At 31.1% G+C, this 17,173-nt stretch overlaps 3 protein-coding genes across 6 annotated transcripts; 2 read left to right on the top strand and 1 right to left on the bottom strand.

Annotated features, from left to right (window-relative positions):
* The first annotated feature begins 446 nt into the window (after positions 1-446).
* LOC107925160 (polyadenylate-binding protein RBP45) lies at positions 447-3,941 on the top strand. 4 transcript variants are annotated; one of them, XM_016855754.2, is made up of 6 exons: positions 447-937; positions 1,379-1,850; positions 3,065-3,111; positions 3,189-3,319; positions 3,407-3,503; positions 3,594-3,941. In XM_016855754.2, exons 1-6 carry the CDS (start codon positions 620-622, stop codon positions 3,759-3,761), a joined length of 1,233 nt encoding a protein of 410 aa, XP_016711243.1. In that variant the 5' UTR covers positions 447-619; the 3' UTR covers positions 3,762-3,941. The 4 variants fall into 4 exon arrangements, 3 of the variants coding, with proteins under 3 accessions (XP_016711243.1, XP_016711244.1, XP_040935401.1); XR_005903655.1 differs by lacking the exons at positions 3,407-3,503; positions 3,594-3,941 and adding an exon at positions 2,258-2,345 and having other exon boundaries at positions 500-937; positions 3,189-3,295; XM_041079467.1 differs by lacking the exons at positions 3,407-3,503; positions 3,594-3,941 and adding an exon at positions 2,263-2,345 and having other exon boundaries at positions 500-937; positions 3,189-3,295.
* Positions 3,942-5,165: 1,224 nt separating this feature from the next.
* On the bottom strand, positions 5,166-9,239 carry LOC107924958 (uncharacterized). Its single transcript, XM_016855537.2, has 2 exons — positions 9,059-9,239; positions 5,166-7,641 (listed from the first exon to the last, which is right to left on the bottom strand). The coding sequence occupies exon 2, from the start codon at positions 7,561-7,563 to the stop codon at positions 5,368-5,370; it is 2,196 nt and encodes a 731-aa protein (XP_016711026.1). The 5' UTR covers positions 7,564-7,641; positions 9,059-9,239; the 3' UTR covers positions 5,166-5,367.
* Positions 9,240-13,680: 4,441 nt separating this feature from the next.
* On the top strand, positions 13,681-14,249 carry LOC107925102 (uncharacterized). Its single transcript, XM_016855669.2, has one exon. The coding sequence runs from the start codon at positions 13,736-13,738 to the stop codon at positions 14,078-14,080; it is 345 nt and encodes a 114-aa protein (XP_016711158.1). The 5' UTR covers positions 13,681-13,735; the 3' UTR covers positions 14,081-14,249.
* Positions 14,250-17,173: the final 2,924 nt, after the last annotated feature.

Raw genomic sequence — 17,173 nt, 5'->3', positions numbered from 1 at the left:
ATTAAGAAATTATAAAAAAAAATTATCTTTTATATAGTAACAAATATTATTATGTGTATGTTATTAACTTATTGTTTTTTTATATATTTTATATAAAATCTAAATATATATACTCGTGATAGAATTTAGATTTAAAGTAATATAATTTAATATTTTAATTTTATCAGCAAAGTTTCATTTATTTTTATATGATAAATATATTTGTTAAATAAAATTTTTTAACCATAAATCAAATTATACAAAAGTGAGGGACTAAATCTAAATATTAACATAATAAAGAGACCAAAACCATAATTTAACATTTTATAAAATATATTTGTTTTTTTCCATGAAATTTTGAAACTCTTTTTGTCCAAAACCGAATTAACTCTTTTTTTAGCTCGACAAAATCATCAAAATATCCCTTACCTTAACTCGTTCAAACAGCTAAGAGAGAAGCCCATTTTAGTCATTTCAACAAACCAGCTTTCAAGCCCATTGCTTTAATTGCTTTAAGAGCTTTTCCTTTTCCCAACAATTGCTTCCCCTCTTTCACATTTCCCAAACCTTACCTTATCTAGGGTTAGGGTTTTGCTCCTTCTGAGTTTCTCTCAGTACCAAAAATATCCCCAAATTGAAGATGATGCAACAACCAGCACAAGCTATGGTACCACCACCAATGGCTCCACAGACCCAACAGTACCAATATCAGCAACCACCTCCGGCTCCGGTTCCTCAGGCACAACAACCTTACATGATGATGAACATGATGCAGCCGCCTCAGAGTCATCCTCCACCTATGTGGCCCCCACAACAAGGTTCGGCTGGGGTACCTGCTCAACAACAGCCAGCTGGTCAACCGGCTAACGCAGATGAGGTTCGGACTTTGTGGATCGGAGATTTGCAGTATTATATGGATGAGAATTATCTCTTGAGCTGTTTTGCCCAAACTGGAGAGGTATTCAACGGTTTTAATTTGATATTATTTTAAGATTTTTTTTATGCAATGTTTTATTTGGCGGGGTTTATTTGGATGTAATGATTTAATCTCTGATTGCTTTTTTGTTTTGTTTTTTCAGATTGATACATTGTATGCATAAAAAATAAGATTTTGGTAGTGGATTTGCTTTTCTTACAAGGTTTTTTTTATGTTTTTTTTCCTCTTTTACAAGTGTTTTGATGTAGATGTGATATGTTCTGGGTCTAAGATGTCAAGTTCTGTTTTTTATTGCGTAGAAGAGCTTAATTACAGCACTGTCCTGTGCTAAGACTAGCAAGCATTGTGATTTGAGATGTGTCATTGTTACTAAAGCTTTTAATTTGTTTATGTTAGAGGATGTGTAAATTTCATCTCTTTTTGATGTATGTGTGAGAGATTCAATTGTTGGTTATCTTACAGGTTGCTTCTGTAAAAGTTATCCGCAACAAGCAAACCGGTCAAGTGGAGGGCTATGGATTTATTGAGTTTGTTTCAAGAGCTGCTGCTGAGAGAGTTTTACAAACATACAATGGTACACCTATGCCAAATGGTGAGAGCAACTATAGGTTGAACTGGGCATCCTTTAGTTCAGGCGATAGGCGAGATGAGACCCCTGAGTTCACAATCTTTGTTGGAGACTTGGCTGCTGATGTTACAGATTACATGCTTCAAGAGACCTTCAGGGCACACTTTCCTTCTGTTAAGGGTGCAAAGGTTGTGATTGATAGGATCACTGGGCGCACAAAAGGTTATGGGTTTGTCAGGTTTGGCGATGAAACTGAATATAATCGTGCCATGACTGAGATGAATGGTGCTTTTTGTTCAACTAGGCCTATGCGCATAGGGCCAGCTACTAACAAGAAGACTGGTGCTGCACAGCAATATCCAGCAGGTATGTTTGCTGATGGTTGTTTGTTTTACCCAAGTCCTTCGGGATACTTTGATTCATCTTAGCTGCATATTTGAATTTGACTACATTGTATCTTCTGGTGCTCTTTGATGTCTGTTTTTCATTTCTTTCAGTGCATGTAATGTGAATGTTGGTGTCCTTCAAAATTGATAGTTATATTTTTTATTTCCCTTTTTGAAGGGTAAAGCAGGTTAGGCAAGTTTCCAATTATTACTTGCTGTGAAGTGCTTAATATCATTTTAAAGTTCCGATTCTTTCAGTTAATTCTAGAAGTTGAGCAGCAGTTTCCACTAGTCATTTCCTGCCTGTACTTTCCTTTAACATTTGGGCACCGTAATTCTAATCAAATCTTGAAACTTGCAAAAACTTATGAACTCCTGTTGTATCAGAGCAGGGCGTCAGGAGGCTCTATCATCTTGGGGCCTGGAACTGATTTCAGCTGAAATGGTTACCCCCTTAGTCCGTGCCCTCGCTTAGGTCAGTTTTGTGTTTATGTCGGTCAGCTTACTACATTTACGAAGTTCATTTCAGTTCTATTGATTGAGCTGTCAGTCAACTTACTCTTCTCTGGTTAGTAAGCGCTTTCAGTCGGGTTATATTTCAGTTTACCATTAGAGCCTTCATTTCAGTTTTACATAATGACATTGGTGATTTGTTATGTGCTTTTTTCCTTTTGCCTTTTACTTTTCATCTTGATGTTATTGCTTAGTCCTGCTGCTCTTGATGTCTATTTCTGGTCACTGTCCCTAGAGTTTTAGGTCATGGTTCTTCAAGATTTCAGTCAAGTGAGAGCTCAGAGTGTGTGCTGTAGCTCCGTCAAAAGCATGAATATCAATATTTATTTTACTTTCGTTGTTTGTGCTTGCTCGGCACTTTGTATCTTTTTTTTCTTGTCTTGTTTCCTTTTACCCCATGGGAGTTATTGATCTTACATTGGTTTTGTGCTTTATGTGCTTCTCCAATCATATTTCTGTGAATCGAGGGACCTTGGTCTTTTACATATTATTCGAACAGATCACACTTTTTCCAGGCTATATATTTCTTAACATTCAAGTGACAGCCCCTGGAGGTGTGAAGTAAAAGTTCCATGGAAAGAATCTTGTCTATGCATTGTCCGTGTTTTCTAATTGTTTCTTTATGGAAATGCTATTTCCTTCTCATTTTCCTTTTGTTACACATTTATTTTTTGTATGCAGCTTCATCGCAAGGGACTCAGAACGAGAATGATCCAAATAATACGACTGTGGGTACTTTGTCACTTTAACTGAGAAACATGGTGGTTTCTTGTTATTTGTTTTTGATCCACATATTTCCATGCAGATATTTGTTGGTAATTTGGATTCTAACGTGACTGAAGACCATTTGAGAGAGGTCTTCAGCCCATATGGTCAGTTGGTGCATGTGAAGATTCCACAAAACAAGCGTTGTGGATTTGTTCAATTTGCTGATAGGTAAAGATACATTGCTCAGTGAATAGATCTATTTAAGAGGGATATATTTCATGTTAATTTTTCTGTTGTGCTTGTGCAATGTATCAGGAGTTGTGCTGAAGAAGCACTCCGAATACTGAACGGGACTCAGTTGGGTGGACAAAGTATTCGGCTTTCATGGGGTCGTAGCACATCAAACAAGCAGGTTAGTTAGGATTTCGGTGACAAACAGGTTGCTTTTTCTTGGTATTCAACATATAGACTCTGAAAGCCTTTGGCATGTCTTGCATTTCAGGCCCAAGCAGATCCAAACCAGTGGAACGCTGGATATTATGGATACAGCCAAGGATATGGTTACGGCTATGGCGCTGCCCCACAAGACCCCAACATGTACTATGGAGGGTATCCTGGGTATGGAAATTATCAACAGCCACAGCAACAGCAACAAGTCGGATATAGCTAAGTGCTGATATTAACGATCTTTCGTGGCTGCTGTTCTCTCTTTACTAGTATTATGAACTTATGCTACTTGATTTCTCCTTTGTTTCGCTATAGGGGGATATAAACTTAAGGCTGTGTTATTCACTTGTTAAATAGCATATGCACTGTATAAACCTCCTTTTATTACAAAAATTTTGTACTATTCTTGGTGTTCAGATTTTATCATATGGTTTGCCTTTTGTGATGCATGCAAATGATGAAATCATAATGCGCCTATAGACTCAGGTGTAAAAACTTGGACCTTGTAATCCAATGGCAATCCTGGATGGTTCGGGCCGGGCCAATTGTCGAAGGAATCGTATCCAGGTCAAGGGATTTTGGACCTTTGGTTTTTCTTTTATTTTATCTGCGCTGTGGCTCTCTTTTGTGTTTTGTTTTAACAGTTGGTGATTTAGTATAAAAATAAAATGTGTATTCATAATAATATTTTTTTAGGTATAATTATTAATTGTATAATTATTAATTTAATCTTTACTAAAATTGAAAAGATGGTACTTTTATGAAATTGTTTAATATTTTTCGATTAAGTCCAAAACATAATTTAGTTACCAGCTAAAGAGTACAATATATAACTACTTTTTAAAACAAAAACAACCTGTCACTTGTTTTAGTGTTTTTATTGTTTTTATTCCATTATCAAGTTAGTCTCTTGACCGTTTTCGTTTCCTTTTAATAAAAAAATCCTGTGTTTATGCCCCCTTATATTAGAGTGTAATTATCATTTTGACATTTTTACTATTGTCTATGTGACACTTGTACCCGAGATGTTACGGTATAAAATAGAATAGTTATAAACAATTAAAAGTTTAAATTTAATTTCTGTAATCAATTTAATCATAAAAATATAATTTAATTTTTTTTTCAAGTCTTATATGATATGAGAACTCTAGAGTTGACCCGAGAACAAACAAGGATTAAATTGTAATATTTTTAAAAATTGAAGATAATCATGCAAAATAAGAATCATATGATCGTGTTTAGATTGTGTAACTCATTAAAGCTGTGTGGATCAAAATGTAAAATTTTATAAAAAATCACATGATTGTGTGACTAAATCGTGTAATAAACTAAGACTATGTGAAAAACTAAGTGACCAGATGTTAAAACAAATTTGGGTCAATAAGGGAAAAAACTTTTAATAGTGGAATTTGAACACAATTTTTTTCTATATCATCAATATACAATACAAGGAATCTAACTTTTAATGATGAAAAAAAATGGAAGTACATAAAGATCTCTACACTTTTCTATTATATCATGCAATGATAATGGTATATATATAAACCCTAAATGTATGACCATAATAATCCATTGACATAGATCCATACAAATTTCAATGAAATGCTTGAAAACAGGCACATAATGCTGTAAAAAAGACTGCAATAAATCTTCAGCATAATGCAAAAGCATGGGGATGCACTTGAAATGAAGTCAGAATGTAAAGGTACACTTCAAAGAGTACCCATTACAAATAATTCAAATTGGAGAAAAAGTACCTATATTAAGCATTTACCTTCGTTCAAGCCTCGACTTGTAAGACTCGTTTCTATTCCAGCGAAACTAGAAAACTAAGAATGTGCTGGTGGAATGGCATCTTTAGCATTAGATTCCACGCTGTTGGTGTTAATGGCCATTGAAGAACTACTAACTTCAGGAACTACCATTCTTGGAAAAACAGATTCTTCAGCGGCGGGTTTGTGGGCAGACGGGATAGTTTCTGCCCCGAATATCATTATTGGTAGGCTGGTCATTGATACGGAACATGGAGGTGCCACAGTAGTAGTTGTAGTAGCATCACTTGCAAAAAGTCCATCCATGTGAGCCGTGTTGGTTCCAGTCATAATCTTCTTAGCAAGCTCCAGTTGAGTATCTTCGGAAATATCTATATCTTGCCTAGATGAAGCCTGTTTACCGAACATGTTGAGTCCAGTAAGTTCACAAGGTATGGCTTGGTGTTCAGGTTCAAGAAACTTAGAAGCTTGTTTCCCAAACATGTTAAGTCCAGTGGGTTCACAAGGTATGGTTTGAGGTTCAGGTTCAGGAAATTTAGAAGCTTGTTTCCCGAAAATGTTGATTCTGGTAGGTTCGCAAGACATGGTTCGAAGTTCAGGTTCGGGAAATTTAGAAGCCTGCTTCCCGAAATTGTTGATTCCAGTGGATTCACAAGGCATGGCTTGAGGGTCAGGAAATTTAGATGGCTGCTTTCCGAACATGTTGATTCCTGTTGGTCCACAAGGCATGGTTTGAGGTTCGGGTTCAGGAAATTTAGTAGCCTGTTTCCCAAAAATGTTGATTCCAGTTGGTTCACAGTGCATGGGTTGAGTTTCAGGTTCAGGAAATTTAGAAGCCTGCTTTCCAAACATGTTGATTCCAGTTGGTTCACAGTGCACGGGTTGAGTTTCAGGTTCGGGAAATTTAGAAGCCTGCTTTCCAAACATGTTGATTCCAGCAGGTTCACAGTGCATGCTTAAAGGTTCAGGTTCGGGAAATTTAGAAGCCTGTTTTCCAAACACGTCGATTCCAATGGGTTCACAAGGTATGGCTCGAGGTTCAGGTTCAGCAAATTTAGAAGCCTGCTTCCCAAACATGTGGATTTCAGCAGGTTCACAAGGCATGCCTTGAGGTTCAGGTTCAGGAAATTTAGAAGCCCGTTTCCCAAACATGTTGATTCCAGTAGGTTCACACGTCATTGGTTGAGTTTCAGGTTCAGGAAATTTAGAAGGCCGCTTACCAAACATCTTGATTCCACCAGATTCACAAGGCATCACTTGAGGTTCATGCTCGGGAAATTTAGAAGCCTGTTTACCAAAAACGTCAATTGCAGTGGGTTCACAAGATATAGCTTGGGGTTCAGGCTCGGGAAATTTAGGTGTTTGGTTGTTAACAAGGTCAAGGCTCTTACCATCACCGAACAATTCTTGCGGCTTAAGATCAAAACTCACAGCCTGGTGTTCAACTTGAGGCTTCAAATTTACAGTCTCGGAAACTGGCAACGTACAGGTAAATGTTGCCGATATTGATGCAGATGCTTTAGGAACCTCTGCATTAATATTCGGTCCTTTCATCAGTTTGAACGCTTCAAATCCCTGCAATGACTGATCTTGTCCAACACCAACAGCTTTATTGTTCTGCAATCCGATATCTGCAATTAGGTCTTGTAGGACCTTTTGTCCCAAGGGAAGACCAGTGTCATTCATCGGCAAGTTACTAGCCGGAGGAATTAAAATAGAGGCAGATTGGCTCTCACTAACAGGCGTAGCACCAGACTGAAGCCCTATATGTAGACCTTGGTCTAGAACATTAGGTGTGTCGTTTTTATGCTCAATGGGCTTCTCACTTTTCCCTGATGGACTCGTAGCATCAAGATGACCCTGAGGGCCAACAAATGGGAAAGGAATCTCTTTTCTTTTGTACATCTTAACATTCGGAGCCACATCATTTGCAGCAGTAATCGGAGTGAATCGCCCCGGTAGAAATACAACACCTCTAAGATGCGTGTTGGTATCACCTACTTTAACGTTAAGAAGATATCCAGCATCAAATGAACCTTCGATAACACCGGACACCATCTGACCTACCATGTCTTCAGATGCAGGGTCACTCATGTCTACACTCTGCTTATTTTTATTCAGATTGTCGGAAACAGGTGTCACAGGCGAGTTGTCCCCTTGAACAGTCTCGTCCTTCCGTGGACGCCCACGTTTCCGCCTCATAGGAGGGTCTGCCGGTGAAGATAAACTAACCCCTTGGTTCTGGCTGCTCATCCTGCACAAAATAGATGCACAACCACCTTCCTACTATCTTTTTACAACTTGTTTTTGCAATAGTTTTCCAAAGTTTACCTACAATCGATAAGCAATTAATAAAATAACCAAGCGAATTAGAAATGTGGTACAAAACTGTATTCAATCAACAATATACTAATACTACTTTCACCATGCTAGTAAACCATATTTCCAACGGAGTCTACCAAACTATATAACATCGGAAAATCCGCTGGATGAGTAGGCTCAGATTCTGGTTTCAAATTTTGATATCGATAAGTGCTCAAATTTTGAACAGCTAATATCACCTTATGAATGAAAAAGCTATTGATGATGAGCTATGAAATACATGCCGAGATGGTTATGTAAGTAATAATCAGATTCAAGAACAAACCATTGCGATGTCTTTGCATTCATACTTCCTGAAATTTTGGAACCGAGTGAATTAGAAAAGCGGTATAAAACCGTATTCATTCAACGACACACTAGTACTACTTTCACCGATAGGAGTATACTAGACTATATAACATAAGGAAATCCTCTGGATGATTATTACCATAAGATTGCCTATAGCTCTGGTCTTGAACTTTGATATCGATAAGTGCTCAAAGCCATAAAGATATAGATAAGTACTCAAATTTTGAACAGCTAATATCACCTAATGAATGAAGGAGCTATCAATGATGAAACTACGAAATGCATGCCTAGATGGTTATGTATGTAATAATCAGATTCAAGAACAAGACATTGTGATGTCTTTACATTCATAATTCCCGAAATTTCAGAACCTATGCAAACAATATACATTCATAACAGTATGTTGCTATGTTTCAATGAATAAAGTGACAATATACAGCAATGCACTGGCTTAGCCTATCTGCCATTGAAATGATATGTAAATCCCCATTTCAAACCATCACATTTTAGCCCCAAATCTCACATTATCAACTAAATAAAGGTAAAAAAAAAAAATTCACAGACAAAAAAAATTATGGGGGGAAAATTAGAAATAGCAGCAGAAGATGAAAGAGACAGTTCAAATACACGTACACCAACAAACATAAAAAAAAACCCTGAAAACACCATTCAATGAAAACAATGTGGGACTAAATTGATTTTGGATCAAAAGTACACCCTAAAAATATAAACAAATTTTAACCCTTTTTTAATCATAACCCCAATTCAAGCAAAGATTAAAAACATAAACACCCTTTTTAACACATTTTCAAAATATTTCATAGATTTAAAAGTGGAAAAAGTCACAATGGATACAATTTTTTTTTAAAGTTACCACCTTTTTTGAACTTCCCACAATCCCAAACCAAAATCTCTTACCGATTCCTTTATCCAAAAATAATATATATATATATAACTTACTAGTCAGTTCTTGTTTATTTTCAGGTTTTTCCATTAAACAAAGAAAAATATTAACGTAATGATAACATTAAAAAAGTACATAAACTACAGTTTTTAATTTTAAAAAAAAATTACATACCTGTCTTCGTCTTGTAGGAGAGATTCCAAAATCACCTGAGTGAAAAAAAAATGGGGGTGGGGATGAGATAATCAATAAACAAATCCAAAATTTCCAGATTTAATTAGTCATAATTATATTATTTTTCCCTTTTTTTTCTATCTGATTATTTATTTATTATTTTTAATTTTTGGTTTATTAATTGTTTTATTTTTTGAAGTTGCTGTGCTGTTCGCGGGACAGTGTCATTAACCGAAACGCGAGGAAACCAGGAAACAGTGTAAATTATATGGGCTGCTTATTAATTGGGCTTAAGACATTGGGCCATATGGGCCGATAAGTGCACGTGCTACCCACGTGACAACCTCTAGCCAAGAAAAAGCAAATTTCAAATAATGAAAAATAATCAATTTTATTTTTTATATTTTGTTGAAGTTATAGGTTTTGGGTCAGTCATTTGGATTTTTCAGGTTTTAATTATTTGGTGTTTAAATTATTTTGGATTACTTGTTTAAGTTTTTTTGAGTTTTGATTTTTTTAAGTTTGAATATTTTAGCTTCACTTGTTTTGGGTTTAGATTAGTTTTAAGTTCGAGTTAATTTGAGTTAAATGATTTTATTTGAGTTAAATGATTTTAAGTTTTAGCTGTTTCGGGTTCCGATAATTATAAATTCAGATTATTTCGAGTTTTAATCACTTCAGTCTTAGACCATTTTGAGTTACTTGTTCAAGTTATTTTGGATTATGGTTGTTGAAGACTAGGGTTATTTCGGGTTTTGCTCATTCCAATTTCGGTTGAAACTATTTTAGATTCTAATCACTTCGGGTTTAGACCTTTATAAGTTCATATTATTTTGATTACTTAATCAAGTTATTTTGAATTTTAATTGTTTTAATTATTTTGAAGTTCGAATCAATTTGAGTTTCAATTATTTTAGATTCCAATCACCTCGAGTTTGAATTATATTTTCAAGTAATTTCAAATTTAAATTATACTAAATTCTGATTAAAGTTCAAAAAAAATTAAACCACTAAATTTTTTTTCCATTATTGTCAGTTACAGTTTCTCAAAAATCATAGGAAGAGGATACAATCAAATTATCATCTCTTCTGATTGCTTGGAAGTAGTCAAAGTCATTATTGGAAGTTCTCATACAAGCTCTAATTCTGCTCTTATTCGATGCATTCATAATATTTTATTCCAGGAAAATTAGTGGTCTTGACGATATATTTCGAGAGAACAAAATCAAGTTACGGATTACTTAGCTAAACAAGCTTTAATAGAAAAAGCTAACATATAAGTTTCTGATGTTCCTCCTGGGAGAGTTAATAGTTTTATTGATAGGGACAAGAATATGAGTGTTTCACTCACTCAATAGCGGTTTATTGTAGTTTTATAAGATTTTTTATTTTTCACCAAAAAAACCATAGGAAGAATTTTTTTTATTCTTCTAATAATTTAATATTTACGTTTCATTTTTTTTATTCTTCTAATAATTTAATATTTACGTTTCATTTTTTTTATTCTTCTAATAATTTAATATTTACGTTTCATTTAATGCAATTCAACAGTCAAAATCTATATATTTATTTAGCGTAAAATTTAAAATTTTGAAAATTTTCAAAGCCTAATTCACAATACATTCCATCATTGATAGGCTTTTTTTTTATTAAGAAAGCAATTGTTTAACCGCTCCAGTAATGGCGGTTTGGCAGTTAGGCATTGGCCTCCACTATTTTCAATGTCGAAAGTTAAAAAAAAGAAATTAGGATTCAGAATTAAATACCGTAAAAACATAATTTCCACAATTTTAATAATTTATATTATTATATTTAAAAAAATTAATCTTTTTGATTTTTTAAATTAAAGTGAAATTTTACTATAATTAATTAAAAATTTTATAAATTATAAAGTACTTACATGAAAAAATTTTCATTTTAGTGCCTACCAGCCGCCCCTGTCTCGGCCACAGCCAACTTTGTTCCTTCCTCAAACATATCCTGCTTAAATTACTAACATGTTTCCTTTTCAACTATGCTGCATGCCGGTGGAAATTTGGTCCCTCTACATGTATTATAAATAGCTGCCCCATTGACTTTTATAGCTAACCTCATTGTGTCTTTGGCTCCCTTGTAATTAATGCTGTCTTTCTTACACTCTGATGCTCTGTTTTTTTACTTCCATACTCTGCTCTCATGGCTCACAATTTGTTGGATCATATGCAGTGACGTATGCTCAATTCAACCACAACGAGTTTTTTTTATATATATTGTTGGGAAGAGACCGACTTTTTCGATAAAATTTTTTGAAGTATCATTTATCAAAAGCTAGTAACTTTCAATGAGTCGGTATCATTTTGGATCGGAAGTTTGTCTTTCAACTTTAATAAGAGTTTGAATGCTTGAAATGATGAGTTCAGTAAAATGGGAACGTTTTGTCAAGAACAACGAAATTTTTTATAAATGGAATGAAACGATAAAGTAATAGATAATTATCAAAATCCAATATCGATACTTGATGATAATCAGGTGACAATCAATAAACACAATACCTGATCCCTCTACTTTTAGATTTCAAAATTCATGTCGAACTATTAATACCATTTAAACTATTTTATTAAATTTAGATTCATTATAATTTTGTTTTTTTAATTATAATGTCGGACCAACTTAATAATACTAAATTTAAAAAATAGAAAGACTAAATTTAAACACAACCACGATGTGAGTGAAAAATAAATAAATTTATAAAAGTCGATATAAGTAAAAAATTAGGCTTTAATTAAAATAGAAAAATATAAATATTTAAAACTACAGAGGTTTAAGTTGAATTATTATTTTGTGTATAAATATAATATAAAAATTATAAAATAATAAAATAAACCTTCAAAATAATATAAAATAAATATATATTTGTCAATGAGATGGTGTTTAATTGAGTGTTGACATCAACTCATTCGACTTTGACATAATAGTAATATATATATATAAGCATGTATGGATTACGTCAGTACCTTCGACCTACTTCATGCTAGCCTGCTGCATTCATTTTATTTATTCATTAAAAAGAACAAATTTAATTTGATAAAAACCTGAATAAATATTAATATGAAGGAAAATTCAGTAGTTGTGTAGAAGCGTGCTGTTTAAAAACAAAGCAGGTCAGTTTTCAAGCTGATGAAAGGCCAGGCCAGCTATTTTCTTTCCTTTCTCTTTTTATATTATACATTATTATTATTATTATTATTTATTACTATTATTATTATTATTATTAGGATTAACTATACAAATGGTGGTCCAATTATATCAATATTATTGTTTTGGGGTTCATTCAATTTTAAAAATTTTAATTTAGGCACTAATATTTGAATTCGTTTTTGTTTTAGTTATCTACAGTTAAATTGATAACAAAAAGCCTTTTTCTAACAGATATAATAATATATTTAATCCTCAATACTTACATATTCTATCAATTTGATCCTAATTCTAAATAGTTTAATAAATTTAACCCTTATTGTTTAAAATTTTTATCAATTTGACCCTCAAACTTTCTAATTAAAACAGAAGTTTTCCACATTTAAATACCTAAAATAGAAAAAAAAAATTCTCTCAATTAATGAGCCATTTTCTTCTGATATCAATGAATTTATCTTGAAAGTTTAATTTCATTTCATTTCTTTCATTAGTTTTCTTCTAAATATAATATTTTATAACCCTTTGGCTGATGAAATTTTTGCTAAAGAAATTAGAAAAACTTTAAGAAAAACACTTTAGATTTAATCTTATTAACAATATGATATTTTCTTCAAAGAACATAGAAATAGTCTTCGAAGTTGGTCCTTGAAATTGAAAATTAAATCCAGAGTTAAAAAGTATGACTTTGAAAAATCTAATTGTTCAATCAATAATTATACAAGAAAAATTATGAACATTTAATTTTTCATAAGAAAAAAAAATTGAGACTTTTTTTTATTTTATAAATTGATTAAGAGATTATTATGTGTTCTATTTTTTTAGTGTCAAATCATTTACCAAATTAATTAAAAACTAAAATTATTTATTTATATTCCTTCTAAAAAATATTATTTATATAATTTTATTATATATTATATATTATATTATTTTTAATGGTATTTAGTTTATTTTTCAACACTTACTTCTTAAAAATATAAACAAAAAGGGTTATATATCGAATTGGATAATTTCAACCATATATAAAACAATTAATAGATGTGGAATACCCCTGTCTTAAAAGCAGAAAGTTTTGGTTAGGAAGTTTGATGATTAAATTGATAGAATTTGTAAATGTGAAGGTTAAATTTATTTAATTATTTAGAATTAGGATCAAATTGATAGAGTAAGCAAATATTGAGGGTTAAATTTGTTATTATACAGATTATAAAAAGGCTTCTCGTTATCAATTCAACCGTGAGTGACCAAAATAGGAATGAATTTAAACGTTAGTGCCTAAATTGAATTTTTTTTAAATTAGATGACCAAAACAGAAACTTAGACATAGTAGGGTGACCATTTGTATAGTTTACCCTTATTATTATTCCCCTTCCAAGTCAATGTTAGTTCACATGCACAACTCCATCACCGTATTATCTTTTCTCCTATAAATATTGCTTCCACCTCCAACGTTTTCTCTCAAAACTTTTTCCCGGCCATAAAATTTTCCCCAGAAACAACCAAAACATGTCTGTTTTGAAGAGATCATATGGTTATTCAAAGGTGAATAAAGAAGACCCAGATGAGATAATCCATAGACGAGCTCAGTTCTTGATTTACAAAGTGCTAGAACAAGCTGATTCTAGAAGAAAACCATCGTTCTTTCGAATCAAATTATGTAGGCTGAAGCTGAAGATTGGTAGAAAATTGAAGAAGTTGAAGAAAACTGCGATGGTTAGTATTTCTGGTTTAAGAGTTGATGTTTACAAACAGGTTTTTAATCAGTTGAAAACTTGGAGACGATTGCTTAACCGTGGTGGTAATGATCATGGAACCATTACTGCTGCCATTCATCGTCCTTTGCTCACTTAAAACATTTTATGTATATATATACATGCATATACTGCTTATATATGTATATGCATATATAAGAATTGATGATTTTGTTTTGGTTAAAAATAGGAGAGTTCTGCTAAAAGAAAAAGAAAAAAGGAGAGTGAAACTGTTGTGATTTTGGAATAATAAGCTTTTTTCTTTTTCATTTGTGCAATTTTCCAGCAGGTATAGCTTTGTATTATGTTTAAAATTGAACAAAAGATTTAACAGCCGTGATTTAAGCCTCGACTAATGGGATGTCTAAAGAGAGAGAATTCAGGTTCAGGGTGATAACTATCGTTGTTCTATAATGTTATTTTTAAGATTTAAATTTATATTTTCTCCTTAATTAAGTTTGCAATGTATTTTACCATTACATCTAATTAATTTTTTAATAATAATAATGGTATAAAGATTTTTATAACAACGCTAATATATCATTTGATATATGAATTTGATTTTAATATTCAATTTAGTATATAAATCAAACAATATTATTCTATTCAATGAATATTTTACGCATATGCTCTATATGTATTTCATTGAGACCAAACAAACTGAAGTATCAAATTAAAAAAACTCATGTCCTAAATTGAGATAAAAAAAAGAATTTTAAATTGTAAATTAAACATTAAAACCAAACTCAAATATCAATTAATATATCGACATTTGTCTCATAAAACAAATAAATTTCAAATCATTTTAAGTTTTTAATTATTCGAGTTAAAATTATTTTTTATTCAAATTATTTAAATTTGAGCTTCAATCATTACTTTTTAAATTTTTTTAGTCACAATAACTTTATATTTAAGATTAGAATTACTTTTATAATAAAATAATATTAAATCAGAATAGGATATAGAAAAGATCATTAGATAGTCTAATTCTATGGTTTATAAATTCAAAGTTGCAATAAAATTATCACTTACTCTATTGGCATATTCATGCACCCCACACCTATCAGGAACTTGGTTGGGACTTGGGAGTGGGACCACGTTAGGCACAATCATCATTTTTATAAGTGTTCACGTATAATATTACCCAATTTTGTAATATCTGAATCTGCTAAAATTCTTTATATATATATATATTCTCAAAATACAAGCATTACGCAAGTAATAGGTTTAGATATCTAAGTCGGAGTCCTATTCAAATAAATAATATAAATTTAGATAATAAATATTTGAATATTTATTTGCATCTGTTGTAAATTTGTAATGAATTAAAATTCATAATATTTGAAACAATAATATTCGAATCTATAATCCAAATTATTATCCTTTAACTTCACAATAAATTTTATAATTAAAAAAATACTGTTGAGATAATTAAAAATTAAACTTAATTAATTTTAAATTTAGTTGAGTACCAACCTCACTCTAGTAAATGGTTAATCTCCAAGTGTGGGCAATTTGGTCAAGTCCATTGTATTAGTTCTAAAAGAAGTCTATAAAATAAGCAAAATAGCTTCTAGTTTTCAACTTTAGTAGCGAGTCTATGTTCATCTATTTATATTTATATTATTATTATTATTATTATTATTATTATTAATTTGATTAAGGAAATTACTTTGATGTACTTTCTTATTTAAAAGTATTTTAGTCTTTTTAATAAAAAAAACATTTAATAGTATTTGAACCATGTCAAATGTATTAGTAATGTTTTAAATTTACCACTTAATCAAAATTTTATTTTAATATTTAAATATATTTTAATTTTATAATGCACACTTTATTATTTACACCAATTGTATATGTTAATAAATGCATTTTTAATATAATATATTTGCGTGTTTAAATTTTATATTACTTATAATTTATTTTTTATTTTAATATCATATATATATTTCACATGTTATTATTAATTAATTTTAAACTATATATTTTATTATTTATTATATATTACTTTTAAATTAATTTATATATTTTAAATACGTAAATAAAATTTTTAATTTTTAATTTTAACATATTTTTTCCATAAATTTGAAATGTATATAAATTAGTGGGCAACAGTAAGCCCAAAATTCTGATATAAATTTCAAGATGGTTGGGCTAATTCTAGGTTATTGGCAATAGGCTATTGCCCAAAATTCTGAAGGCTTTGTTTTTGAGCCGAAGGTGAGCATGGATTCACGGCTTGGTCTACTCTCTGGTTGATGATATGGACTTTTTAATTATAAATAAGAAAGAAAAGAAAAAAAAATGTTTTCAATCAACAAATTAAATGAAATTTGTTTTAAGTTAATATGATCGAGATTGTGTCGTCTTACTACATTTACTTCGACACATAATTTTTAAGTGTCATTTTATTAAAATTTTATAATATTTAAGTTGAATATTAAAACGTGAATTGAGTCTTAGTTCAATTAGTATCAAAAATATTATTAATGTAGGAGCTTGTGAATTTGAATATGTTTAAGCATATTTTATACTCTTAACTAAAGGTTACGACGGGTTATGTATAGTTGCTTAGTTTGTGTACTAAAGTAGACCTAATAATTTTTAACTTTAGGGTTAGAAAATTGATGAATATACTTGAGAGTTCTCTTTATTATGAGAATGGGATCAAATTAGCCTCTCATTTGATTCTTTTTTAATAATATAAGAACCATATGAATCAAGTCAATTCGAGTTTAAAATTTAAAGTTAATTTTCTATTAGAATGGTTTTGGATTTAAATTATTTTGAGTTCAAATTATTCAAATTTAGAATTTAAAGTTTTGTGGGTAAGATGTTGAATCATAATTATTTCAAATTTAGATTATTTTAATTATGATTTTGAATTAAAAAAGTTAAAAGAAAATTTTATTAATTGGTTAAATGAACGAGACTATATAATTCGGGGGTCATAACTCAAGCACAACTTATATGAAATGATTGCAAGCACTTAATAGAATAAGAAAATTAGCTTCAATGATCTAAAGCGGTGGGTATAAATCATCCACCAAACTAGAGAGAACGATGATAAAAACTAACCCTAAAATCATTTACAAAAGAAAGATTAGAAAACATACTACAAGAGTAGGTAAAATTTTTTAAATGTGCGAACTTATTAAATAATGGAAAAACAAAACAATATGACAAATGGAGA

This window comes from Gossypium hirsutum, chromosome A10 (genome assembly GCF_007990345.1).
Source record: "Gossypium hirsutum isolate 1008001.06 chromosome A10, Gossypium_hirsutum_v2.1, whole genome shotgun sequence".
Taxonomy (NCBI): domain Eukaryota; kingdom Viridiplantae; phylum Streptophyta; class Magnoliopsida; order Malvales; family Malvaceae; genus Gossypium; species Gossypium hirsutum.
The sequence above is the reverse complement of the archived record's forward strand: the minus strand, read 5'-3'. Positions and strand labels throughout refer to the sequence as shown.